The sequence below is a fragment of the Acanthochromis polyacanthus genome, chromosome 19, assembly GCF_021347895.1.
Source record: "Acanthochromis polyacanthus isolate Apoly-LR-REF ecotype Palm Island chromosome 19, KAUST_Apoly_ChrSc, whole genome shotgun sequence".
In the NCBI taxonomy this organism is placed as follows: Eukaryota; Metazoa; Chordata; class Actinopteri; family Pomacentridae; genus Acanthochromis; species Acanthochromis polyacanthus.
In genome coordinates this window covers 25,655,767-25,682,186 of record NC_067131.1, presented here as the reverse complement: position 1 = coordinate 25,682,186, position 26,420 = coordinate 25,655,767, and the positions used below count along the sequence as shown (strand labels likewise).

The 26,420-nt window shown below is 39.6% G+C and overlaps 3 protein-coding genes across 4 annotated transcripts; all 3 read left to right on the top strand.

Annotated features, from left to right (window-relative positions):
• The first annotated feature begins 1,143 nt into the window (after positions 1-1,143).
• On the top strand, positions 1,144-8,491 carry mettl9 (methyltransferase like 9). 2 transcript variants are annotated; one of them, XM_022219604.2, is made up of 6 exons: positions 1,144-1,310; positions 1,509-1,670; positions 3,192-3,382; positions 3,451-3,660; positions 6,801-6,985; positions 7,081-8,491. In XM_022219604.2, exons 2-6 carry the CDS (start codon positions 1,575-1,577, stop codon positions 7,308-7,310), a joined length of 912 nt encoding a protein of 303 aa, XP_022075296.1. In that variant the 5' UTR covers positions 1,144-1,310; positions 1,509-1,574; the 3' UTR covers positions 7,311-8,491. The 2 variants fall into 2 exon arrangements, with proteins under 2 accessions (XP_022075296.1, XP_022075295.1); XM_022219603.2 differs by having other exon boundaries at positions 1,144-1,670.
• A 994-nt stretch (positions 8,492-9,485) lies between these two features.
• LOC110969519 (ER lumen protein-retaining receptor 2) lies at positions 9,486-15,067 on the top strand. The gene is made up of 5 exons (XM_022219598.2): positions 9,486-9,769; positions 11,571-11,671; positions 11,907-12,065; positions 12,673-12,925; positions 13,992-15,067. The coding sequence occupies exons 1-5, from the start codon at positions 9,679-9,681 to the stop codon at positions 14,024-14,026; spliced, it is 639 nt and encodes a 212-aa protein (XP_022075290.1). The 5' UTR covers positions 9,486-9,678; the 3' UTR covers positions 14,027-15,067.
• A 1,502-nt stretch (positions 15,068-16,569) lies between these two features.
• Positions 16,570-26,149, top strand: LOC110969524 (zinc finger protein 502-like). The gene is made up of 7 exons (XM_022219605.2): positions 16,570-16,803; positions 17,761-17,963; positions 19,144-19,230; positions 19,347-19,442; positions 20,199-20,309; positions 20,409-20,532; positions 21,670-26,149. Exons 1-7 carry the CDS (start codon positions 16,761-16,763, stop codon positions 23,670-23,672), a joined length of 2,667 nt encoding a protein of 888 aa, XP_022075297.2. The 5' UTR covers positions 16,570-16,760; the 3' UTR covers positions 23,673-26,149.
• Positions 26,150-26,420: the final 271 nt, after the last annotated feature.

Genomic DNA, 26,420 nt, shown 5'->3' with positions numbered 1-26,420 from the left:
ACTTCCAAATTTTGGATTGAACATCAAAATTATGATGTAAATAAACAAAATAAAGTGGTAAAAGTTTGAGACAAATGAGTCATGAGGCTAATTATGATGACAAAAAATTAAATAATGAGTCCATTCAAAATTATGACATAAATGTCTTCTTCATTATGAAATTTACGGACAAAATTCTGAGCTGAAGATAGATCAAATGAGTCAGTTTTGACATCAAAAGTTTAAATTTTAAGTCAAGATAAGTTTACATGATAAGAAGCGGACCAAAAATCCCCCAATCGTGAGTTCATCAAAATTATGAGATGACGGACAAAAACAATTGGTCTAATAAGTCCAAAATTTGAATTGTTTTTATAACCTAAATAAAAAATATAAGTTTTTTATTATTTTTTTGTGTTCTCCTTTTGTAACTTTTACTTAATTGGACATGAGTGATGGGTGGTATGGTGGGTTTGACAGCGTTGATGACTTCAAAACTGGAAAGTCAAAACTGGGAAGTCAAGCCAAATTTACAGGATAGAAGTTCAATTTAAAATATGAGGAAAAACTTAAATGATGAGCTAAATTTTGAAATAAAAAGTCAAAATTATGTGATATTATATCGTGGGCTATAGCAAAACTATAGAATAAAAATATCGAAATGACACGTTAACAATATAAGGGAAAAAGATAAGACTCTAAGTTGGAAAAAATCTAAATTATAATGTAAAATGCCAAACTTTTGACTTGCTTAGTCAGATTAGGACACAAAACATCTAAATGATGAGTTCAGTTAAAGAATATGACTTAAAAAGTTTTACATTTGACTGATGATGATCAGAAATCAAGATTGTGACATGAGTGGTCAGAAATCCATGTTTGCATGTACTTGTTTATCTGCTCTGGTCTCATTATTGGTTCTGAATTCATTTGATCATTCAAACATAAGAAAAGATGTGGTACACGTACCTTGGTCAGTTACTTTAGTTGGCACATTTATGCTATAATTGCTTTTACAAATACATTCATATGCTCATATTTTTTTTTTCTCGAATGTACCTTGTTCAAAATGCATGAAATGAAATATATGCCATGTTTTTTTTCTATATTCGTGCGGTAATTAAGGGAAAGGTGTTCCGGGGACACATTTTGCGGTTACTCAGGAAGTGCGAACAATGCGGAAGTGTCTTTTTGTTGTTATAATGGGCAGATCCCTGCACAGCTGAGGGAACAGCTTGATATTTTGAACAAACAAGCAGACACTTGTTTCATGGGACTAAGATGGATAGTAAATAGCAGCGGCTTTCTTATATCCACCGCACCCTGCTCAGGTTTGTGTATTTGTTGTCTTGGGAGCGAGGACATGCCCCAGCGTGTTAGTTTACAATTGGCTACCTTTACCTTCTGTATCATCATCTAATATTAACCACATCTCTCAGGCCACTCTGTCGGTCTCCTCTGCTTGGAGGCAGCTGCTGTCTATCAGCTCTACTGCTCAGAGTCTCTTGTTCATTATGTGTCATCTACAGCTGAGGACATTGATTTTTGTAGCCTGGGTGGTGGGCTACATCGCATTTCTGCTGTCCGTCCGGAGGATGTGGACGGGGAAGTACGTCCGCAGTCCGTTGGTCCGGTCTCTTTTTCTGAACATGGTGACTGAGACCGAAGCATCTGCAGCTGAGACACAAGAGGTATGAAATCTGAATAAAACTATACAGGTTAGACTTCAGAAAAAAGTCAATGGGTTTTGGTGTGAAACTATCTGTGAGGTAAGTATCTAAAAAAAAAAAACGATATAAGAAGGCATGACCTGGATTGTTATCTTAAATGTTAACACTTTTACCATCATAGCATTCACTGAGTGGCTTTTGTCATCCTCACATTCTGGTTCTGCTTCGAAATGGTCAGATTCAACAATGTCACACAGACTAAATCCTAATCATACTTAGTCTTAAGCGTATATGTTTAGATTAGATGTTTTTATTCATCACATGCACATACAGTATAGCAGTTAAATGCAGTTACTGTCTACCAGGCTTTATAAATACAAAATGTTAAAATAGGTAAAAATATAATAACAGAAATAATACAAAGAATACAAATGGGTTAAACTCAAATATACAAGAAATACAAACCGGTGAAATGGACATATTTATGATATGTGCACAGTGCAAGATGTTTGAGAAGTGTTGATAGTCTCTGAAAGGAATTTTTACAGCAATTGAAAAACATAACAAAACAATAAATGGCAAACATCGCTGCTAATAGTGAAAAAAGTAAAGCAATAGCTAATTAGTAGATGGAAATTGTGTTTTTGCTATAAAGAAAAGGAAAGAGGAGCTCACAGAAAAGAGTTAGTTACAATAACCCCGATTTACATTTCTAATCAAAGTTTCTTTGATTTTCAAAGTTTGTTTGAAAACAAAATTTAAATATATCAATGGTATAATCGCTTGTCCCCTGGGCACAATTTAAAAAAAAAAGTTCTAAAAAAATAAATTGTTCTCCTCTAATCATTTAAGACAGGCCCTGGGTCCATGCTACTGTGACAATGAGCTGATTTAATAAAGGCTTTGTGCAACCGCCACCTCGTTTGTGTCCTTTGGTGGAGAAACTACACTACTGTTTAAAAGTTTGGGGTCACTTAGAAATGTCCTTGTTTTTGAAAGGAAAGCAGTATTTATTCACTGAAGGTAACATTAAATTAATCAGAAATACAGTGCAGACATTGTTAATGTGGTAAATGACTATTCTAGCTGGATACGGCTGATTTTTTTTTTTAAGGGAATATCTCCGTAGGGGTACAGAGGAACATTTCCAGCAACCATCACTCCTGTGTTCTAATGCTACATTGTGTTAGCTAATGGTGCTGAAAGGCTCATTGATGATTAGAAAACCCTTGTGCAGTTATGTTAGCACATGAATAAAAGTGTGAGTTTTCATGGTAGACATGAAATTATCTGAGTGAGGTTTCTTCAAAGCTTGTTTGACTATTTTGACTGCAATGTTTTGTGTGTTTTTGCTTGAGAAGTGCATCAATACTAATAAACTATCTGCTGCAAGTTCATATTAGTGGTCTGACCAATTTAACAACAAACGACATCGATAGGTTGGATCCTTGCTGAAGCCGTGAGAACAGAAGGTATTGAGAATGTCAGGATCAATGTGTATAACTTCGTAAATTTGTTCTTCTGCCTTCCTTTTTTGTTTAGTGGTACCGGTGCACCCCTGACCTGCTGGGAGACTCCCTGCGACCTCTGTTTGTCCAGAGCCATCTGGACTCAAGCACCAAGACTTTTCTAAAGAGGAGCGCGGAGAAGTCCAGCTGGCTGTTCACTCAGCTCTATCACTCTTTTGTATCAACTGTTCTCAGCCCTGTGGTGTCACGTACCTCTATCAACGGGTGAGTGTTACACACCGATATCTGTTTCAGCTTTAGTCCGTCTTCCTCTGACTTGCTGCCTGTCTCAGGTTTCTGGGTCGGGGATCTATGTTTGTGTTCTCTGCGGACCAGTTCCAACGACTGCTCCAGATCAGCCCGGACTGGAAGGCTGAGAGACTCCTGGACCTCGGAGCTGGGGATGGAGGTGTCACAGAGATTATGGGAGCACATTTCAGGGAGATCTATGCAACTGAAGTCTCATTGCCCATGAGATGGCATCTACAGAGGAGGAATTACAAGTGAGTAGGTCTCTTAGCTTCCCCCTGTTTACTGAACAAAAGTCCCTTTCTGACATGCACCCCGTTCTGTAAACCTGATGCTAATTTTGCGCGTCACCTTCATGTCTGAATGCGCACCCCTGATCTTGATTGCCAGTGTGACTGTCATAGTTGCACCAACAATCTTACTAGGTCAGACCGAGGAATGTTTCCCTATCTCTTTCAACATGGCACAATTCTGAACTGAATTGTCATCTTAGTGGATAGCAACAGTACTTCGAGTTCTATCAAGTGATTAAGGGAAGGATTTTTCCACAGTACATCATCAATAGTTATCCAAAAACATCAGGGAGTTTGGGTGACAAAATGACAACACACCTTTCCTCACTCTTTTTTTTTTTTGTAAAATTTAAAATCTATTTTGTGCCCAGAATTTGTGACATCTTTTCAATACACATGTGAAGGCTGGAGTCCACAGTGTTCTCATCAGGGGCCGCTACAGTAGCTCGGTGGTTAGCACTTTCGAATTGCAGCTGTAAGATCTCTGGTTCACGTCCTGGCGTTCCTGGGATCCTTCTGAATGGAGTTTGCATGTTCTTCTTGTGCATGCGTGGGTTTTCTCCGGGTTCTCCGACTTCCTCCCACAGTCCAAAAACATGCTGAGGTTAACTGGTGATTCTAAATTGCCCGTAGGTGTGAATGTGAGTGTGCTTTTTTTGTCTGTATATGTAGCCCTGTGGTAGACCGGTGTTCTGTCCAGGGTGTCCTCTGCCTTCACCCTAAGTCAGCTGGGATTGGCTCAAGCCCCTCCAAGACCTTAATGAGGAATAAGTGGTGTATAGATAATGGATGGATGGATATGTTCTCATCATGGAATTCACTGAATAGCTTTTGTCATTCTCATGCTCTGGGCCTGCTGTTAAATGATCATATTCAACAATGAAACAAAAACAAAACCCAAATTGTCATTAGTCTTATATACCTCTTCATTAAGATCCGTGTCAAAGAAAAGGTTTTTCTGCCCTAAGCATGCAACCCAGGTGCTGTGGCATCATGTCACAGTGAAAATAAGATAATAAGAACAAGATGTATTATTTTGACTGTGTTTACTATACAGTGAGACAACAGTGCTATCATGAGATTAAAATAAAAAGCAACAGAAGACCTTGCACACTATCACTTTTTATTTGTGAAGAAAAACTTGCGTCATATACATGAGGTTGCTGGCAAATGTTGTACTTGGTATACAGTCGGGCTTCAGCTATCGGTTATTTTAGTAATCGAGTATTCTACCAGTTTTTCTGGCGATTAATTGAGTAACCGGATTCTGCGCTTGGCATGGACGTGACAGCATCAAAAATGGATGGGAGTGCATTGCGCAACAGAAATAACTGTCTTGGCAGAACATGTATTGTGCATATATCGTACAATACAGGGGCACTGTGTATATATAGTACGGTACATATATAGTATAGTACAGGGGTATAGTAAATGCATAGTATAGTACAGTACTATTCAATCAATGGAATAATACATGTATTTAGCTGATGATGCAGAAATCACTTAAATATGTTTTTATGTTTGCTCCGTTTAAACTGCTGGTACTGCAGCTGGTAGAACACAATCAGCTGCACTGATTGGTAAAATAAATGCATTACACACGTTTGACAGTTTTCTACCAGCATTCCTGCCTTACACCAGTTCTACTTGCAGCATTTTCTAGCTTCATAAATTTTTATGTTCCTCATTGTTCTCTGTTAGAACAACCTGCTGACTGAAGCAGCTGAACAAGATCATTTTATTTTGTGTGTAAAACAAGTCAAATGATGCGTTAAACGCTCCTGTTTATGTGGACGAGTTTGAAGCAGAAAGTCTGAGTTTCAAAGAAAGTTGAAAACCATCTTTGTGATACCTGTTATCTCTGACTGGGGCTTTAGTTTTTTTGTAGCTGACTTACACAAAGAAAGCATGGATATGTTAAACTCCTTCGTAGTTCAGCCTCTGATCTTATATTTTCCGTAAACATTAGAAGCTGCACCAGTTAAAATAGAGGCGTCCCGTCAAATCTAAAATCCCCTCAAAATTTATTGATTATAGGTCTAGGTCCGTATTGGATGAAGTCTGGGTCTGGACTCAGGCCGTGGTCCTCCATTTAGTGACCTTGGCTCGTGTATGTAGTACATTAAAGAAAGCCTCAACTCAGAGTTTTGCAGCAAGGCATTTTAGTTATCGAATTACTCAAGGAATCGTTTCAGCCCTAATATACAAAAGCTTTTAAAAAAACACTTTTGATAATATTTTAATCCAAATAGTTCGAGACGGAGTTGAGTGATTATCTGAAGAAAATGAATGAAGCATGTATACAGAAAAGCAGAACAGGCATTACCAACAACTACGAAAAGGTTGTGTTTGACAAGTATGATTCAAACCAGTTGACAGCAGTAGTCTTGATACCAATCCATTAAATGGAGAGCTGCGATCAGTTCGAATAAAATCAAACAATCTCCTTTATCTGTGAGTAAAAGATCACTGGTTGCTTCAATAAAGACGGGTTTAGTGCAGCAAGGGAAAAGGATGTTTCTGTTGTCTGGATATTCATAAAAGACGCTGACTTTGAAGCCACTTGTACTCACAGTAAAAGCATTGGTTCTTAAGAATTAGCTTAAGTTATGTACCTGTTTTTTAACCAACCATTATCAGCAGCCAGTCTTTCTTTGTGTGGTTATGGTTTGAATACTGTTTATTAACCACGCCTGACCAACGTCAGCGGGGTTATTGCATTCGGTGTGGTATCTGGCTGGGTAAGTATGTATGTTATGTATGTATGTGACTATGTCCGGTCCGATATCTCTGCAACCACTGAAGTCAGGATGATCAAACTTGGCACTGAAGATCAGTCTAAGGTCCCCTGCGCAGTTGTGGAGTTACAGGTCAGCAGATCAAGTAGGGAGGGAGATACGTACGATGATCAAAATTGATACATATTGCATCAGTTGTATAGGGAGGACAGGGTTTTCGCCAGCAGAGGGCGTGGTTCTGCCTTCTACTGAGGGCTCATCTAGTTTTTAAGTGGTTTTTTTTTATTTACCTTTGCAAAATAAGTTATGGCATATGAAAGTCCTCTAGTGATTAACTCCATGTGCCTCTCCTTTTGTTCTCAGATTGCTTGGTATAGATGAGTGGCAGCAGACCGGTTTCCAGTATGATGTTATCAGCTGTCTGAACCTGCTGGACCGCTGCAATGATCCTCTGCATCTCCTGCGGGACATCAGGCAGACGCTCGTTCCCAAGACAGGAAGACTCATCCTGGCTGCTGTGCTCCCCTTCCAGCCATATGTGGAAGTTGGTCAGTTGGAAATCAGTGCTTCGTATGCTATCAGGACAATACATTCTGTCATTTAATATGCAATCGAAATCCTGTCATGCTGTATGTTTTCTCAGGAGGGAGATGGGAACGTCCCAAAGAACACCTAAAAATTAAAGGAAAGACGTGGGAGGAGCAAGTAACCAACCTGTCCAATGAGGTTTTCCGACGGGCAGGGTTTGAGGTGGAAGCTGTGACCCGCTTGCCATATCTCTGTGAAGGGGATATGTATAGTGATTACTATGTTCTCGATGATGCAGTTTTTGTTCTTAAGGCCTTGGATGATACTGAAGAGTCAGCTCACTGAGTGCTAGATGCATTGGGGAAATGTTGGAGATCATTATGTTGCTAACTTTATCTCTGTGAGGAGGATTTTTGAGCAGTTTTCATACACTTCATTCATAAAACACAGTATTTGACTTGTTAGAAATGGTGAGTCAGGTGTGAAGCTCAGGTACTGTAGTTCCCACGTTTACCAGCCATCTTGTGTGACAGTGATACCTCTAATAAGCAAAAAAAAAAAAGACAGGCAGTTAGCCTATATGGAAATGCCAATGAAGATCAAATCTCACACGTATCATCATGCTGTAGGTGTTTGTTCTGTGAAGTCTGTTATCTGTGTTTACTGTTGGTATTTCATCATTCTGTGATTATAATGGTAAGAATCTTGATTGGATCTTTGTTGAATTTCTGCAGTAATTTTTCAGGGTCTGATGCAGAGGACCAGTATGTACACACACTTGATGGAACCAACTTGTACGGGGTACTTTATTGAACACTGCTAACACTTTTGTCATTAGTAATGTGAGGCCATCTTAATGCGAGTTCACATAGCTTAGTTTAAACGTAACTACTGTGACCACAAGTGGGTACTTCCAGAGTTTACACCCACATTAATTAGGTTTGGCCACTAGGGGACAGCACAATACGCTAGAAATATGATGCGTACTGTATTGAAAAGCTTTGACATTGCTGGGCTAAACTTACAGAAAACATGTTGACTTTGTCCCTTTCCTGCTTCAGGTGAAAGCTGATCACTGCTGCTGAAATTTTTGCTTGTGAGAGTCAAAATCAAATAAGGATCCAAAATTGATTTAAAAGTCACTGTTGAGCTTCCTTGTTGGTTCATCATTTAGAGTAACCAATTCCAAATTACATGCAGTTATTTGAACTGTTGTTGATTTAAAATGCTAATTAGAACAACATTAATGCTTACAAATAAGTCTATGCGTAGCACGAATAGAAAACCCAGCCTTGAAGTCATCACACTGACTTTTGGCAATCCCACGGCAATATCTGATTTGCCTTGTATTGAACTAAAGAAAGGTGTGTTTTATTGGTTTGAATTCAACTCTTTATTTGTAAGAGACAGATGGATTATTTCTTTTAAATGCTACATGGCCTTTGATCAGTGTCATTCATGTGCCACAAATGATGCAATGTTTGTAAGAGTATTATATGGGTTCTGGAATAAAAAGTATGCATTTTTGTGCTGTTCTTGGCTCTCATTAACAACGGACTTTACAGCAGCGCTTTCCAACTTTTTATATCTGACGTACACAGACCTGTGAGATGGACTCAAGAACCCCATCTTCAGCACCAAATCTCATGTTCAAATGTGTTTATTAGAACTTGTTTTAAATTGGATCATATTATCATTTAGTTATGCATAAGTAGATATAATCAAATCATTCTGTTTAATTGTTTATGTTTACATCAGTGTGATGTGTATTAAGTTATATTTGAACATTTTTCATTTATTTCAGGTTTGAAGTGTTTCAACTCTTTATCCACCCTGTTCAACAGTTCCAACTACTAGTCACGCATTTAGACTGGTAACGTTCACTTTTTCACAATTACTATTTATTTGAGATAGATAGATATTCAAATTGTTGAAGTAGGCATTAGGCCTCATTAGAGTAAAATTTACAAGGAGTTTTGTCCCAATATAATAAACCGCTGAAGTCAAAAATCATTCTATTATTGTGGACTATATATAAAACTATATTCAATATATTTACATGTATTATTGACAAATGTATTACTGTCTTGCCTGATGTAACAGACACAGGGCAAAACCCTTTTTTGTACTGAACAACACATACGTAAGATCTGATCACAACCAAAGTCACTCCGTGATTTTATCCTCTTTCAGAACCTGTTTTCTTTTGATCAGACCTTTTTCAATGATTTATCCCAATCTGATTGCTGCAATCGGGTTAGATCACAGCTGAGACCCTGTGTCCTGATACAGTGCTTCTACATGTGTCATACTGAGAAGTCAAAGATAGTTTTGTTTTGTTTTTGTTTGTTTGTTTATTGCTGAGAAGGATCTCCTGGTGCATTTCCCTGAGGATGGCAGCTGATCTTTTCTGGCGCCTTTGGAGGCAGCCTTCGACCGACATAATTTATGCAGATTGAGAATCTCTGTCTTCTGATTGGCTGAGCCGACGAGCGTTTCCCTGCTTTGCATTGGATTCTGTTGGTTTGGACACGTCCCCAAGCCACGTCGCGCTTTACTCGCCATTTTGACATCCTGTGAACCTAAAATCGTTCTGTTCTGCAGTCACGGTGTCATTCAGCACCGCTAGATTGTTAATTAATTGTTAGCCGCAAAGAACTGAGTTCTTTGTTGAGTCTGAAATCGGTTTGCTGCTCCTGGCGCTCCCCCAAACATGAACATTTTCAGGCTAACCGGCGATCTGTCCCACCTAGCAGCCATCATCATCCTGCTGCTAAAAATATGGAAAAGCAGGTCCTGTGCCGGTGAGTAGTCAAATTTCTCCACTTACAGGTGGAATGAACTTGTCTTGCACAGAATGTGTCTTGTCAAGTAAACGTGAAGTGTAACCAAGTGAAGCAGCTCACTGTGGAACTTCTTCTGTACTTCGAGCTCATTAGCCAGTTTTCGGCTAACGTTAGCTAGCTGGCTAACGGTATGTATACCACTGGTGTCATCAAATAATGACAGCCGCTCCTGGCACTGACACTATGAACAACATGGCTACCTGGGACGTGAAACTTGTTAAATGCTGGTGTGGGTGACAGGTAGCTCTTAGTAGCAGCTGTCATTCTAGCTAGCCTTGACAGTGCATTGGGCCCCACACTTACGTTAGGTAGGGGACTAGAGGGCCAAAGCATTTGTTAGTTTAGCTTGAAGGGCTTCGTAATTTCACCATCGATGATGCTAAGCTGTGTTCACTCTGCCCAACTTCTGTTTTTATGTATTACTCCACATTAGTCTAGTCTGACCTCTCTGACGTGGCAGCAGGGTAATCTTAAGTTGACAGATGCAAAGACTGACTGCCTAGCAGGGCTGCAATGGAAAAGATACTTGTTGCATGCTGTGTAATCATGATGAAGCCTTGTTGTGTTTTCCTGTTTTCCCAGGGATCAAAGGCTACAGTGGTATCTGCAAGATACCCGACTTATATCATCACTGCTATTTGCTGGAGATTAAACCTTTCCAATATCTCTGAATGCAAATCAGCCTGTTTAAGCTCCAGTGGTCGGGACAGTCATGTACTTGCCTGTTAGCTGTCTGAATTACTTGTGTATTAAAATGAACAGCACTAGGTTTTGCTTCACCAATAATAAAGACCTGATCACTATTCATAGCCTGCTCCTAGTCTGAAAGTGGGTGTGGTTGATCGTTCATGTTGTTACTTGCAAACACACCAGATAAACAGAGAGGTTTGCTGCAAATACAGGTGAAAATTAAGACTGTGGAGCTGCTCTGAGCACAAATGATTAAACAAGCAGTCCCAGCTGGTTACTGTAGGACACAGTTACGATGTCTCTTTGTTGCACCAAAGCAACATTGTAACTAATCCAATTACAGCCAATGAAGCACAGTTGGAGCTACAACAATTAACTGATTTGTTTACAAATATTTAATTGATTGCTAGCTATTTTGAAAATTAGATTGTGCAGAGATTTTTTTTTTTTTTTTTAAAGAAAAACATTAAACATTTCTGATTCCAAGTTCTTCAATAACCCTAACTATTTTCTAGGTTCTGTCCTCCTTTATGACAGCGAACAGAATATATTTGGGTTGTGGACAGAACAAGACATTTTAGGTCATCCAAACAACGAAGCAATTATTTGAGGAAATGATCTGCAGATTTTTCACGAGTGAAAATAATTGTTAGTTGCAGACCTAACTACAATAAGAAGAAAAAGACTTCATCATAAAGCTTTCAGCTCCTGTATTTTTGAAAGGTTTGCAATCCTGATCTTGGCGTTGGTGTTTCATATGAATTGATTGTAAGCAGACTGACTGCTGGTAGTAAATATTGCTGAACAAATGAGGCTATTGGAAAGTAGTAAAGAGCTGTGGGGCATTGTGTGAGGTCTGTGGGTGACTGTGGCTCTTTTTTTGTAAAATATGATTTTTTGGGGGGGAGTTGGACCAATTTATGTTATTACAGTAATATGAGATATAACTGTGCCTGTAAAAATAAGCAATTTTTAAAAAAAAAAAGCTATTAGATTGTCCTCTGGATAATGGTGCATTCTGTGAAGTGTCCATTTAAATGTTTGCCTGCTCTCTGTTGGCTTCTGGCAGGTATTTCTGGGAAGAGTCAGGTCCTGTTTGCCTTGGTCTTCACAACTCGCTACCTGGACTTGCTCACGTCCTTCATATCTCTCTACAATACCACCATGAAGGTAAACCCCCGCACATGTGCTCCTCATCCTCACATCCTGTAGCGTTTTTCCCATGCACTCAACATACAGTGTTGAGGCGTAAGTAACACATGAAGCGGACACACCTGTGTTTGCTAAGGGATTGGATGGAGCAGCAAAATGCAAATGGCTTCGGTTTGTTGTCACTGTTGCATGATTGGAATCACATCAAGGCAGTAAGTACTGAGAACCTTCATGTTCTGTATTTATCCTTCAGATCATCTACATCGGATGTGCGTACGCCACCGTGTACCTGATCTACATGAAGTTTAAGGCGACTTATGATGGGAACCACGACACGTTCAGAGTGGAGTTTCTCGTTGTACCTGTCGGCGGCCTGGCGTTCCTGGTTAATCATGATTTCTCTCCTCTGGAGGTCAGAAATTCAAACGCACTCCCATCTGTAAAAAAAAATACTTCTCTGTAATGCAAGTTTATCGAACACAAGTTAAGCCCTCAGATGTTCAAGTGAGTTGTCACAGATCAGCATAAACAAACATGACCACATTACCAACAAAGGATGATACGTCTGCCACTGTTCTTCATTCTTTCTTTCTTTCTTTAGGCATTTACGTGCATGATCAGTTTTACAAACTCACCATCTTCCCACAGTGAATAGGCCTCTAACTCACTTTTGACAACCTCTACATTTGCTTTGCTCCGTTATTGTCAGCAGGCCCGGCTAGTGCATGCCCTATGTGGTTCTCAATGATTTTTTGCACTTCACATTTCATGTCTCACTGGTGACATGTTGACATACACAGAAAAAAGCCTGCAAGCCTGAAACTGGAGCTTTGACCAGTTTCAGTGGTCCAGTTTGTCCAAAGCTATCTTAGCAGGATTTTTCAACAGGATTCTTATGTGGTTATTTTTCATCATATTATGATAAAAACCTACACTTGGTCTCTCAAACAACTTCAGTCCTGTTTTTATGAAAATACATGTCACTGCTGACACCCTGTCCTCTTTTCTCCACGCCTCAGATTCTCTGGACTTTTTCAATCTACTTGGAGTCAGTGGCCATTTTGCCCCAGCTCTTTATGATCAGCAAGACAGGGGAGGCTGAGACCATCACCACCCACTACCTGTTCTTCCTGGGACTCTACAGAGCTCTCTACCTCATCAACTGGATATGGAGGTTCTACTTTGAGGGATTCTTTGACATGATTGCCATCGTTGCTGGAGTGGTGCAGACCATCCTTTACTGCGATTTCTTCTATTTGTATGTAACAAAAGGTGAGCACTGCTGCTTTTTTATTTCACTTTTTTTTTACAGCAGTTACAGTTATGTCTTTTTCTTTAATCTGTCACTTTGGGCATACAGACAAGAACCAATGCAGTATCAGTTTTGAGGTCATAAGCAAAGCAGGCTCAAATAGTAGAAACATTAGACACATCCAAAGCACCATAGATTGTATCACAAATGCAACTGAAGTCCAAGCAGCTACCACATACATGTCACATTTCTGCAGGTTTGCGTTCTGCTTCTTCAGCATCCATTCATTATCTGTACCTGTTGATCTTCATTAGGGTTGTGGGGGGCTGGAGTCTATCCCAGCTGATTTAGAGTGAAGGCATGCTGGATAAGTCACGAGTCTATCGCAGGGCTACACATAGAGACAAACAACTCTCACATTCACACCTATGGACAATTTAGAATCACTGATTAACAGGGGGAACATGCAAACTCCAGGCAAAAAGACCCAAGGCACAACTGGGGATCTTTAAGCTGCAAGTCAACAGTTTCAACAATTGTCTGACAAGTTGTTTTTACCATAGAGGGGTGTGGGTTAGCATTTTCTTGCTATAAAGGGTCACTAACTTAAAATTTTGTCCTTGCACATTAAACCAGAACTACCTGCCGATGTGCATAACATTCATTAAGGCTGAGGATTTGCTTCTGTCCTGAAATGCAGAGGTGTAGTGGTGTGTGATAAGATCAACTTTGGTCAGACCCCCTCCATGCTAGAGGTTTGTTCTATACTGATCTACAAACAACCAAAGTCTTTAATTTAGTTTGTGCAGTACAAAGACTTTGCTTCATGACTTTAACCTTCAACCAGGCAACACAAGTGCTCTGGTAAAACTGCACTGAGTGGGGCAACAACAAAGATTCAGGGGTTTTGGGTTGAAGCCATAGAGTACCTGGTGAAACCTTCCTGTAAGGATCTGTGACGATAGTGAACACTTTCACAGTGAGCTGCCTGCAGGTCCCTTTGTGTGTTTTGTTGCAGTCGTGAATGCTGGCTGTCTGTGTAACAGTCTGCTGTGTTTCACGTCACTGTGTCTCGTCTCGTTTCAGTACTGAAAGGAAAGAAGCTGAGTCTGCCTGCTTAAGTGCCAAAGAGGAGTGTTTTGGCAGACTCAAACCAGGGGATCGGAGGGGAGGAGGAGCGGCAGCAGACACCTCTGACAGCCCTCCACCACCAAACCTCCACCTCCCCCCCCCTCCTCTTCCCCTCCCATCAGCGTAAGATGCCTGAGACAGAGAGCGAGCAGGAGCCAAATCGGAACACCTGCAGAGGCCGGTTCCACGGTCTTAGGATTTCTGTTTGATGCATCTTGCCTTAATTTTTTTATTACTCTGTATAAAGGAAGACAAAAAGCGAGAGAGGTTTTCTACATAAAATGTGTGCTCTGAAGATTCGACACATTGGTGAATAAGATCTGAAGATGTAAAATTGCCTATGATTTGGCATTGTATGATACTGAAGCAGACTTTTTGTGGTGGGATATTACTGAGCGTTTGTAATAGTATTTGCAATCAAAATAAATGTGCATTCTTTTTCCTTGACTGAATCTGGGGAGGAATTTGTTGAATCCTCCATAAAGTTGATGGGCAAACCGTTCATTTTTTGCTCTTGTGTTTTGACCAGTATGCATTCCCATTTGAAAAGGCTATCTGAACTTTTCCATGCCCTTTGGTAGAATATAAGTCTAATATAGGTGCCATAATTTAACTTTTTTATTTTTTTCAAGCAGGTCTGTCTCTTCTGAGTTCTATTTTTGTTCAAATGCCATCAACATTGATGAATATGGGTTGCATCAGTGTATTTTAACTTAACCTTATTAAACAAAATGCTTATTAAGAATAAAACCAGAATGAAAGCAAAGGGTTTAAAGGAAACCAGTCAACTCTTCTCACTGTAAATACATTTGAATACACCAGTCATTACCCAGCAAGTGTCACCTGTAATTACACATTATCGCCCAACCTGTTCATTTCAGATGGCTTCTTTTTAAGTGTTTGAGATGCATAAACACACTGGTAATGTGCTGTATGTGAAGGCTCACTACAGGTTTTCTTTCTTTAGGTGCAGATGTATTTATTTTTTATTTTCTTGCTGGTTTCCAATAAACAGAGTCCATAGAATTGTCTACCTGTTGTGCATAATTTTAGCCTTAAAAAGGAGCTTCACTGTTGGAGAGGAGCCTCACAGTACTGCAAACGTTGCATCAGTTTCAAGACATATCCGCTTCTGTTTTGCTTTTCATGCTTATCATTTCGAGCTTCCCTTTTTCATATCTCACCAGAGTTCTCGCATGATTTTGGCACCTCAAATAAACACTTTATGAGAAACTTTTGTCTCAATACTGTGGTTCAAATGAAGTCACAGGTGCACTCTAAAGACACTGTCAGACTCATGATGGACAGGCTTCTGAAACTTTTTTTTTTTTGCCAGCATTACCAAGAATTTAACCTTGCTGCTACAGGGGTCTTGTAAGCTCATTTTACGATTTCCACACATCTAGTTTGTCCTACCAACTGCAAAACTTGTCCGCTTGTAAAAAAGGGCTAACTGTCTGTTAATCTGAAGCTTCTCTTAAACACAGTCCCAGGTTTCAGCTGGAATCGACATTTCTGTGACCATGAGGCTTTTAAAAACGAACACACAAAAACAAAAAAATAATCACATTTTGCAGTAATGCAGTATGAAGCCCTTACTTTAAATGAAATTCTACATTCAGCTGAAAAAGACAGAAAACTAAACTCCCTTTTTGAATAGTAAGTTCCTCACACAGCTTTAACCTCTGCACATACAACATTGTGAAGTCAGAGATCCAACGTTAATGCAGCTAATATATTTTTTCAATTAATATATTATTTAGTCTAAAATGCCAATGAGACATTTTCAGGGCCCAAAGTGACCCTCAAACTAATTTCCAGCTTGTGTTACTAGTTTAAAACCAAAAGATGAACCTGAGATATATAAAGCAAATTGTCATATCTGACGGAGTAAAATGTGAGTCAGTTTGGGAAGTGAAAATGTAATCCTTGACAATTCTTTAAAGTTTACATGGTAGCGCTGATGACAATCGAGTTTACAGATTGTGAACAGAAATATGCTGCTGAAGCACTAATTAAAAGCTAGAGGGAGGTCTGTTCCAGCTGTGTAAAACCATGGTGTCAAATGTGTAATGGAGAAAACCAGAAGTCCTAATATTCCTGAATATTCTCTATTGACAAATGTTTGTACAAACCATCCAGCCCAAGTATGAAAGTGGTCAATATTAAATAATTATAACAAAATCATTAAAAGATGGGAACATTATATCATTTCATTTATTTTTTTTAAGATTACACATACATTTGATGAAAAACAGAACAAAAATAAAAACAAGAGGGGGGGTTTGGGCAATTCCATTCCATTGTACATAGGTGCATCTTTCATGCATGCTCCGACTATAACTACCGTCTTACACTTGCTTGTTAAAGGTTCCACTTTTCAAGCGCTTTCTCTTTCACCATCAGGACTCAGTTAAATGACAGTAAAATCGTGTTAATTAAATGCAGTTAATACCTGGACAAGGTTTGATTCACAGCGTTTGCTCCATCTGGACTGACTTGAGCGAGGAACCGTTGACTCTGACAACCCGGAACAAAAACGTTGTTGGACAAATCTTCAGCTTCCACTGGAAGCATTTCAGTCCAAAATTGCAATGGGGAGGTAAACTTCGAGGTAGCACAACCAGCTGTAACAGAAGACAAATAAAGGGAAAGAAGAAAACGTACTTTACTATAATTTACATTTTGTGCTCACGAATTTTAGCTGTCAACTAAGAGCTGCGGATGATGGAAGATAACTCAAAGGGAAACTGTAACTCTTCACCAGGTCAGTTATCGATACCTCCGTCTGAAACAGTTAGCTGGTTAACTGCTAAACACTCATTCAGTGCTCTTCTGTCAATATTTACTCTAAGCATTACATTATTCCATAAGCAGAAATACTTAGGTAGTGTGTGTGTGTGTGTGTGTGTGTGTGTGTGGAGGGGGGTGTTTTAGCTCAGCTGTCTACAAGGGAGTTTATGAAGTAGCCAGCTTTGGTTGTTTTTGTCATAACTAATCCACACGTAACACACTTGTTAAAATACTACAAAACAAACAGCAACAACAAATAAAGGAGAGACATGCATCTTTGTTTGAGAGCTAAACTTGAATACATTAAAGTATATGAAGTTGAAGCAACAGTGTGCGGCATCACTGAAAGAAGCTAAAATGGCAGCAATGAAAGGAGTCAAATGTTTGTTTCAGCACTGAATAAAATTAAAAAGACTGCTTCACTGAGCATTTAATAGGGCATGGTGTAGATTCTCTATTAGGGACACCATACTAGTACTGGGTTGGGTTTCCCTTTGCTCTCAAACAGCCTCAGTTCTTGGTGTCATGGATTCCACAATGTCCACAATGAGCTTCCTCCGCAGGGTGGCTGGGCTCAGCCTTAGAGACAGAGTGAAAGGAGGCAGTTATGGTGGTTTAGCCATCTGATTCAGATGTCTCCAGGGACGCTGCCTTTGGAAGTTTTCTGAACATGTCCGCTTGGGAGGAGACCCCGAGGCAAACCCAGAACTCGCTGGAGGGATTATATATCTCGTCTGGCCTGGGAACGCCTTGGAATCCCCCAGGAAGAGCTGGAAAGCGTTGCTGGGGGGAGGGACATCTGGAATGACCTGCTTCGTGTGTTGCCCCCACGACCCGGCCCCGGATAAGCGGAAGATATTGAATGGATGCAAACTAACAAAAAGGCAAAACATTTTACTCCTTGGTTGAAATATCCCACTCATGTTTGCAGGAGCGCCTCTTCCCCTCTCTGTTCTGCGCCTCCTGGTCCCTCCAATTCAGCTGGTCTCAGCAGCAGTGTGGCAGACTGTACAGCAGAAGGTAGTTGCTGACTATGGGATGCTTGAGGAGTTTGTGTCCATGGTTACAGACATTGTTCCAGAGCTACTCACCAGCCGACAGAGAGTCCAACTCATCCTGGGCCTCAAAGCACGGGTGAGGCCAGTATTAACAAGTGAAAAGTGACAGAGTAGTTGTGTTCCTGTAATGTCTCTTTGTGTGTATTTTTAAGTACCACATTAGATAAAGGTAATAGAAATATCAGACTGCAAAAGTCTGTGCAAGCTCAATTTTCCAAAAGACTTTTTACACTAAAAATAAATACAGATTGATTTGATGAGAACTTATTTACAGTTTTAACTCGTTTTTATAGTTAACATGTCACTTATCACATTTTTTCTGTGATTTAAATAGATGTTATCTGCAATTTAACAAAACAGGAAGAATCAGTCGAATAATAGTATATTGTTTTATGGCGCTTACCCAGGTTGTTTTCTCCTGCCTAGATCCTTTCTTGTGTTGTATCTACTCTCGGATATATGTTGCTTTGGTTAATAGCTTCTGCAAAATGAAATTGTAAAATTGTGTATTTTTTTTAAAAAACAAATACAACTAAAAACTGTAAAAACAAAACAAAAACAAACTTACACTTTTGACAGTGTATAGTGGAGGGAATAGTACGTATCTACAGACTCTGTTTCCATTATCTAGCTTTTTAGCATATTCACCAGACAAGTAAATGTTTGTTTGCTTGCATGAAAGTGTGGACAAAGCTGGATTTACGACCACTCAAAATGCCTTATGGTTGTTCAAGTACAAGTTATTTTGTTGGTATTTAATTAATGCTGTAGTATTTGATTTTAAAAATTAGGAAAGCACAATAAAAACTGAAAACTTAAAGAACCGGGGACACTTTTGCTTTATGAGGCCCTTGTCAAAATCCGGCTAAAATGAATTAGTTGTCCTTTTGACCTCATGCTGAAATTACGCTTATCACATACTGAGACAAATCAAACTATAAGGAGGAGCACAGTTTGTTTTCTTTCAGGCTTATATGTAGTTATCAGGCTAAAACGACCCCGTCTATTCTGCTCAAGCTAATTTAGCTCTTTGAACAGAGTTTAAGGATTCATCTGTTCAACTTGGACAAGATGAGCTTAAATATTTTTGAAATACCCAAATTGTCACTGTGTTCAGGATCTGGCTCAGCACTGATCATGTGGGACCACCCAGCATGCACTGGAGCAACAATTCATGTCTAACTGTACTTGCATTCCTGCATTATCACTCTTCTACACTACTGTGATTGTAAAACCATTGTGCTTTGTGGTTTCAGCAAGTCCTGGAGTTATGTCATCCTGAAGCTCCTGCTGATGCTGAGACTGTTCAGCCCCACCTCGACAGGATGCAAATGCTCATGGAGGTAATTTAAAATACAAATGTAGGGTGTGGTTGAAGAAAATAGCCTTCTTTTTAGAATTCTGCTGCAATTTTGTTCATTTCCGTCGCTGTGATGTTTCATGATATCATGTATTGCAGGCTGGTGGTTTAAATGTAGACCTGTCACATGCAAACTTTGTGAATCTTGTCAAGAACTTGCTGAAAAATCCTGACGAGAGAGAGCACTTTTTTCAGGTCAGTTTTGTTGTACATACTTATCAATGTATTACATGCAACAGATGTATAAAAGACTTCTTGACTAGTAGTTTTCTGCTAGCCTAGCCACGCTAGATAACCCACGGCAACGAATTTCATTCTCTGCCAGAGTGGGTCTAGTTACCCTCCGTAAGGCTCGAGGTTGGATGCTCCTAAAACTGGCCGGACGAATCACCATGAAGTGTAGAGTCAGAAGGCGGGTGTAACTAAGTGACGACAGAGGCGTGATGATTCTGACAGAAACAACCGGAAACAACTAGCCTAGCCACGCTAGACAACCCACGGCAACGAATTTAATTCTCTGCCAGGGTCGACAACAAAAACGGCAACAGTTGTTGAGCTCCATTAGCACAGACTCTGAATAATCTTTCTGTTAACATGTCTGTAATATACTTGAGCTTCACCCATTGACTGTATAAATAAGGCTTCACCGAACTCCCGCATCCTCTGATTTCTAGGAACTCCATCAGCCTATTCGTTCCACTGATTGGTTGTATACCTACCCAATTGCTGCAGAGTGATTTGATAGACAACCTTTTAGCCCGCCTCCCTCCCTGTCGAGCGTGCCTAGACCTTTGCGTCTTCAGAGCATGGGTCTAGCGTGGCTAGGCTAGTTTTCTGCTACTTAGCATGCAGAAATGTTGTCCCCCAGTAAAGTGCTTTCATTTTGTTCTCAGTAGTATCTGTGTCAGTAAAGTAAATTGCTTTTATCCTGATATAATTTCTTGTTTTCAGAAAGTTTTCCGTGAAGACTTCGGCCCAACTTATGATAAAGCACTACACACCCTAATGTGGCTGTTTCTGTCCAGACTTGAAATGTTCCTTCCTCATCAGACTGTCCAACAGGTACATAAAAACTTCAGGTATTTTTGATATCACTTTGGGCTAGCTTTATAGATATACATTTACCATTCCACCTATTATCCTTCCTTTCATTTTCCACAGGTTGCATCCATGCTTGGTGAGGTGTCCAGTGTTCTAGAAGACTCTATGCAGTCTGTGATTCAGCATGAGGAGCTCAAAACTCTGCTGCATTATCAAAAAGGCTTCAGTAAACTGGATCACAGCGGTAAGTCAGTAATTCACCTTTTTTATGTCGTTTTTGCCCTTTTTGAGGAAATAATAGCACTGAACATGTAATAGAATATTGCTTTTGGTGCTGAGGAGTATAATTGGTGTTCATTAGAGGTGCAGTGTTATATATCATAGCACAATATGCTGCAATACAAGAACATGTTTAAAGAGGAATTTAAAGGTGAAACATTTTAGAGCAGCTGGTGTGCATCACATAGCAACTTCTAGGGCTGAAAAATAAAGCCAACATAGAATTCCTAAAACGGCAGTACCTAATATGTCCACTTGAGGCTGGCTCCAAAAGGACTTCCATCCATTATCGATACACCGCTTAATCCTCATTAGAATCGTGGAGGTGTGATGGGACCTGTCCAGCTGACTCAGGGCGAAGGCAGGGGACACCCTGGACAGGTCCCCAGTCCATCACTGGGCTACATATACAGACAGACAATCACACTCACATTCTCACTTACGGACAATTTAGAGTTTGGCTCCAAAAGTGAGAAACTGAAATAAACATGTTCACAGCTTGGTCCCAAAGACAATTTTGGTCTCTATAGCTAATTTATTTGTTCATGATAACTCTACTTTGAAAAGTGACTTTTATTTGCATAACATCACATTGTGAAGTCTCTGAGGTGGTGCCAGCAGGAAAGCACTGATGCACATGTACAGTAGGCTGCAGAATGCAGAAGCACAACAGGAAACTAGAAAACAATTTGGACTTCTGTGGGAGATTACCAGTTTTCATTTTGGTGAGAAGCTGTGGTCTGGGAGTCCAGTATTCAGTTCTTTTTAATTAGACAATGATCATGGTTCCCAACAGGCCAGTGATCCTTCAACAAAGAGTCATTCATGTTTAGTCCGACTGTAGATCACAGAAATGATAAGAGCCTTGTGCTAAATCTGTGAGTTGACAGTACCAGTCCATTTGAAACATATACCACAACTTTATAAGGGGATAATATGACAATGTCATGTATTTAACTTGCTGGATGTCCTAAAATGAATGAATGCAGCTTTGTATATTTAGGACCTGTCAAAGTTTTCTCTGAATTACAGACTCCTGATGTCTATTTATTTTTAACAAGAATTTTAGTGTCGTCTCACGTGTTTTTTTTTCTCTTTTCAGATAATTCCTTGTTGGATAGTACCTGCATCATTTCAGCTCTTAAGCTTCCCTTTGGAGCACCACTTGAAGCTCAAACACAAGACAACATCCTGGATAATGTGCTGCCATGTACGTCAGATTTGGAGATGGGATCTTTAACAATGCCTCATACTGCACAGATAAAAACTCACAACACAAAAGTTACAGATCACCAGACAAGTGAGTCCAGGAACAATGAAACTAATTGGACATCTAGTAGAAATGGAACACATTTGCTTTTAGGAGATGCAGCAAGACATAAAGAAAATGTAGACCTTCAAAGTCAAGCAGGGGATGCTTCTCACCCTCTGAAGGAGTGTCACGTTCAAATAAAAAGACTTGACGTGCCGGTGTCTTTGCATCGTCGACCCATGAGACCAAATAGAGGCCTGAAAATGAAAAGGTTTCTGCTGGAGGAGAAAAGAGAACTTTGTGAAGAAGCTCTCCCTGCCTACAAATCTGCTTCAAAGAAAGCAAAAACATCTAACAGGCCACATCCAGCGGTCTCAGACAACATGAATTCAAGCAACTCCAAGAAAGACTCCTCGTCTGCTGCTGCCATCAGTACCTGCAGTGAAGAAGATTCCTGGTCTTATTATTCAGATGAGGGCTCTTGCCATAAGACTACCGGCAGTAGTTCCAGTGTGGCTGATTCGTGGTCTCAATACTCAGATGATGAGTCTTCATTTGTGACTCCTGTCAATAGTTCTGCTGAAAATGATTCATCCTCTAGCTGCTCAAATGAGGACTCTTTCCTCATGGTTCATAAGAATGTACCTGCTACTAGCAAAAAGAAAAGCATCTCGAACGTCAAAAGTAACACTCCAAAAACAATTCATAAGGTCCAGTGTTTTATCTGCAAGGAGCATGTGAACACAAGCCTGAAAACTCACATGAAAACCCACTTCCCCACTGGTGATTATGCCTGCCCTCGATGCGATAGCAGATTTAAACTCTTAACATCTCTTAAGAACCACTTGAAGAAGACATGCTATGAGTATGGTCAGCAGCAAATAGATCCAGAAAAGCCGGACGAAGCCCAGAATCTTTACCAATGTGACAAATGCGAAGAGGCGTTTAGATACAAAATTTCACTGCAAAAGCACATGCTAACCCACAACGAACTCTACTGCAGTGTGTGTAGGAAGGTGCTACGAGATGCAGCGACACTAGCCAGGCACAAGGCTTCACACACTCTGTTTCAGTGCAACCGCTGCGACGAGTCCTTCACTCTTTTTAAGCCCCTGCTCAGGCATTGTGAAAACATCCATAAAATAAGTAGACCTTTTAAATGTAACCACTGTCCAAAAACCTTACCCAGGCTGCGCTTTTTAATCATACATGAATGGCACCACACGGGTCATCTGCCGTTCCAGTGCGCTCAGTGCAGCTTGAGGTTCAAATCGGACGCAGATCTCACTTATCATGAAAGAGTCCACACCAGAGAGAAGCCCTACCTGTGTACAGAGTGCGGCAAGACTTTCTCTCACAAGTCCAATCTTTTGAGGCACTTGAGTCTCATCCACAGCGAGTCTCGGAATGAGAAGAAGCATTCGTGCTCTCAGTGTGAGAAATCCTTCAAAGAGAAAGGGGCCTTGAAAAAACACCAGAGGAGCAAACACTTAAATGAAATGTTCCGTAATCCGTGTCCGTACTGTGGAAAGATGCTCTCGGCATCGACAATGACCAGACATAAATTAATCCACACGGGAGAGAGACCTTTCAAGTGCACTGTGCCCGAATGTGACAAGTACTACAGATCAACCACTGAAGTAAAGAGGCATGTCCTTATGCACCATACTACAGAGAGGCCTTATAAATGTGAGATTTGCAGAAAGGGCTTTGTAAAAATGTGCTATCTCAACGCGCATGCTAAAACACACTCAGGAGAGAAGCCATTTGTTTGCCATATCTGCGGCAAGGCATTCCCCAAGGTCTACAGCATGCTAAGGCACAAAAAGCTCCTCCATACATTTATTACATAATAACTCTGCAGGGAAGGAATGCTTGGTATTGAAACGTAAATCATTTTTTAACCCGCAGAAGTCTTAAGCCGGGTTTGTGTATAAAACAATTAAACAAACTCTTGATTACATTCATGGTGTTTTCACTGGACACAATACTGATCGATGCTGGACCACTGGTTGTCATCAACACATGCATGTAAAGGTGTATGGAAAGAGCACTCCACCAGTTTAGCTTTGCTCTTCTAAAACACAGACAGCAGACAGTTTCAAGGTAGGCAGAATTGATGCAGCAGATCCAGAGATGATATATTTTTCTTGCCTTGCTTTGTTCTTTATTCAAATTGCCACCTACATTGCTTACAGTAGGACTTGATTACTGACAGTTCTTCAGATCCAGATGTGTTTTGCCAGTGTTCTTTTTAGTCTCTGTCTTCTGTATAGTGTTTTTTATGGCCCCAGGCCTGTGACTGCCATACCCAGAGGAATTATGCATTCAGGTTGATATCAGAATTGGGGTACTTTGTGATTTAGAAGTTGCCGCCACATGGTTATTGGTGGTGTCCTCGAGTGCTCAGCCAGATCCACTCTTTGGTTGTCATGTTTGATTTTAGAAGAACAAGATGAGGATGGACAAATTGCAAACTCAAGGTTTCAAAACAGTTGTCTACAAATTAGTGGCCTACTTTTATTCATAGTCTGTGGTTTAAACCCTATAAAAACACTTTTTTTTTTCTTTTTCTTTTTTAACCAAAGTAAGAGTGCATCTGTTTAGTCATGAGACAGATGAGTGAGAAAGACTGCTGAAATTTTTTGGGGGTAGATACAGCATAACACACTCCAACTGCCAGCACTCAATTCCACTGCCAATAACACAGGCAAGCAGATAGAATACATGAATAATTGAAATGGAAAAAAGAGATATTTGTGGTTCTGCAGCAATTTTTATCATTTTAAACTGTCTGTTGTGTAATCTGTAATCAAAAATCTGCACTCCTTGCTGCAACTGAGCAGCTGTGACTGACCCAACAAGTTAAAACTCTTAATTGGTAAATCCAATGTTGTTGTTTTTTATACATATATATATATGTTCCTGTCATAACTGCATCATGCTGCATAGAAGACATTTTTGAGTTTTCTCTACTTCCGGCCATGGTTGTTCTCTTTCTGAAGAGGTTCTGGACGACAAACTGCAGCAAAAAAGAAGTCACAGTGAATTTATTTGTGAGATGAGCAAGAAACGGCAAATCTTAAACTCACAACTGCGTAGAAATAAAGATGGACCAGTACAGGGTATGATAAAATACAAACTGATTAGAAACCGCATAGATGAATTTAGCTTCAACGAATGGCAAAACACCAAAATTAGTAAAAACAAAAATAAGGCAGAGAAAATAGTAATGTGTGCATATGATCCTGACTTTTATCCAGCAGATCAGGTTAAAGACAAACTAAGGCTTTGCTTCCTACTGTATCTTTATATGAAGAGGGGGAGAAAACAGAAGAGGGAAGTTAGAGTCAACAGAGAGAGGGAAAGCACGAGCAGAAAAAAAACAAAATGTTAACTATTGAGTGGTCAAAGGGGGTAAAGAAATAACCCATACAACAAGTAAGAAGACTGTTGTGGAACTGCTGGAGTGGGAAAGATACACACTGGGAAAACTATGTTATTGATTTATCTTGGATTATGTTGTTGAACTGTGTTTTTACGTCGACTGTAAATCTACCTTCAACCACTCCAAGTAAAGGGAAATTATTTTTTTAAATGACAGATAAGAACTATGTGGAGAATTGTTCCTTTTGTGCTAGCAGATGTGAATAATTTGATATATTATGTAATTCAAACAACTACTCTCTTTGCCTGGACAGCTTTTGGACAATAATGTTTGTATTGCATGCAGTGTGTGCTCTTTTACAGATGATACCCAAACATGTAATGTCAAACAAATCCAAATCTGGCTATAGCAAAAGTATTTTGTTGGTTTCTAGCATTTTTTTATGAGCAAAGTCATTTATGTGGTGACTTGTCAAAAACAAACCAAAAATCTTAAATTCATTCTCAAATTAGAACAAGAGTCCATGGGTAAAGGAATTATTGGCAGCCACTTTCCCCCCCCTGTTTTTAAGAATGCATAAAACTAAGAAATCTGTGGGCTGAAACATGACATGCAGGGCAAGCATAAATGTTAATATTTTGGGTTTTATATTATTTTAGGTTTTATTTATAATAACATAATTATTGCATAATTATTGGCACCCCTGGTTAAGGCGTGTTAAAATCCTTAAAATCAATTCAATTTTTATTGCAGAAGCTTACTCTCACACTGAAAATGATAGAAAAATGTATTATAGGAGAAGATTAGGTGCTGCTTTGTTGGCAAATACAAAATATTAACATCAGGGGTGCTAATAATTGTGGCACACATGATTTGATGTAAAAGAATTATTTCTTAATGTGTGATTTTTTTCCCCTCTGAATAAATGCACTTGAATTAAAAGTTGGATTTTGCTCTTTTTTTCATTGTGGTCCTATATTATTTTGAAAAAAACTCAATTTATTAGAAGCTAAAGAAGATATATATATATATATATATATATATATATATATATAGTGGGTACGGAACGTATTCAGACCCCTTGAAATTTTTCACTCTGTCATTGCAGCCATTTGCCGAAATCAAAAAGTTCATTTTATTTCTCATTAATGTACACTCAGCACCCCATCTTGACAGAAAACAAAAACAGAAATGTAGAAATTTTTGCAAATTT

Bases quoted from the DNA above. Each gene is read 5' to 3' on its own strand.
- LOC110969524 (XM_022219605.2), top strand. From the start codon at position 16,761: ATGATGGAAGATAACTCAAAGGGAAACTGTAACTCTTCACCAG. The intron at 16,804-17,760 runs GTCAGTTATCGA...TCATGTTTGCAG, and splicing joins AAACTGTAACTCTTCACCAG to GAGCGCCTCTTCCCCTCTCT. The intron at 20,310-20,408 runs GTACATAAAAAC...CATTTTCCACAG, and splicing joins CTCATCAGACTGTCCAACAG to GTTGCATCCATGCTTGGTGA.
- mettl9 (XM_022219603.2), top strand. From the start codon at position 1,494: ATGTGTCATCTACAGCTGAGGACATTGATTTTTGTAGCCTGGGTGGTG. The intron at 1,671-3,191 runs GTATGAAATCTG...TTTTTTGTTTAG, and splicing joins CTGCAGCTGAGACACAAGAG to TGGTACCGGTGCACCCCTGA. The intron at 3,661-6,800 runs GTGAGTAGGTCT...TTTTGTTCTCAG, and splicing joins CTACAGAGGAGGAATTACAA to ATTGCTTGGTATAGATGAGT.
- LOC110969519 (XM_022219598.2), top strand. From the start codon at position 9,679: ATGAACATTTTCAGGCTAACCGGCGATCTGTCCCACCTAGCAGCCATC. The intron at 9,770-11,570 runs GTGAGTAGTCAA...GGCTTCTGGCAG, and splicing joins GAAAAGCAGGTCCTGTGCCG to GTATTTCTGGGAAGAGTCAG. The intron at 12,926-13,991 runs GTGAGCACTGCT...GTCTCGTTTCAG, and splicing joins CTATTTGTATGTAACAAAAG to TACTGAAAGGAAAGAAGCTG.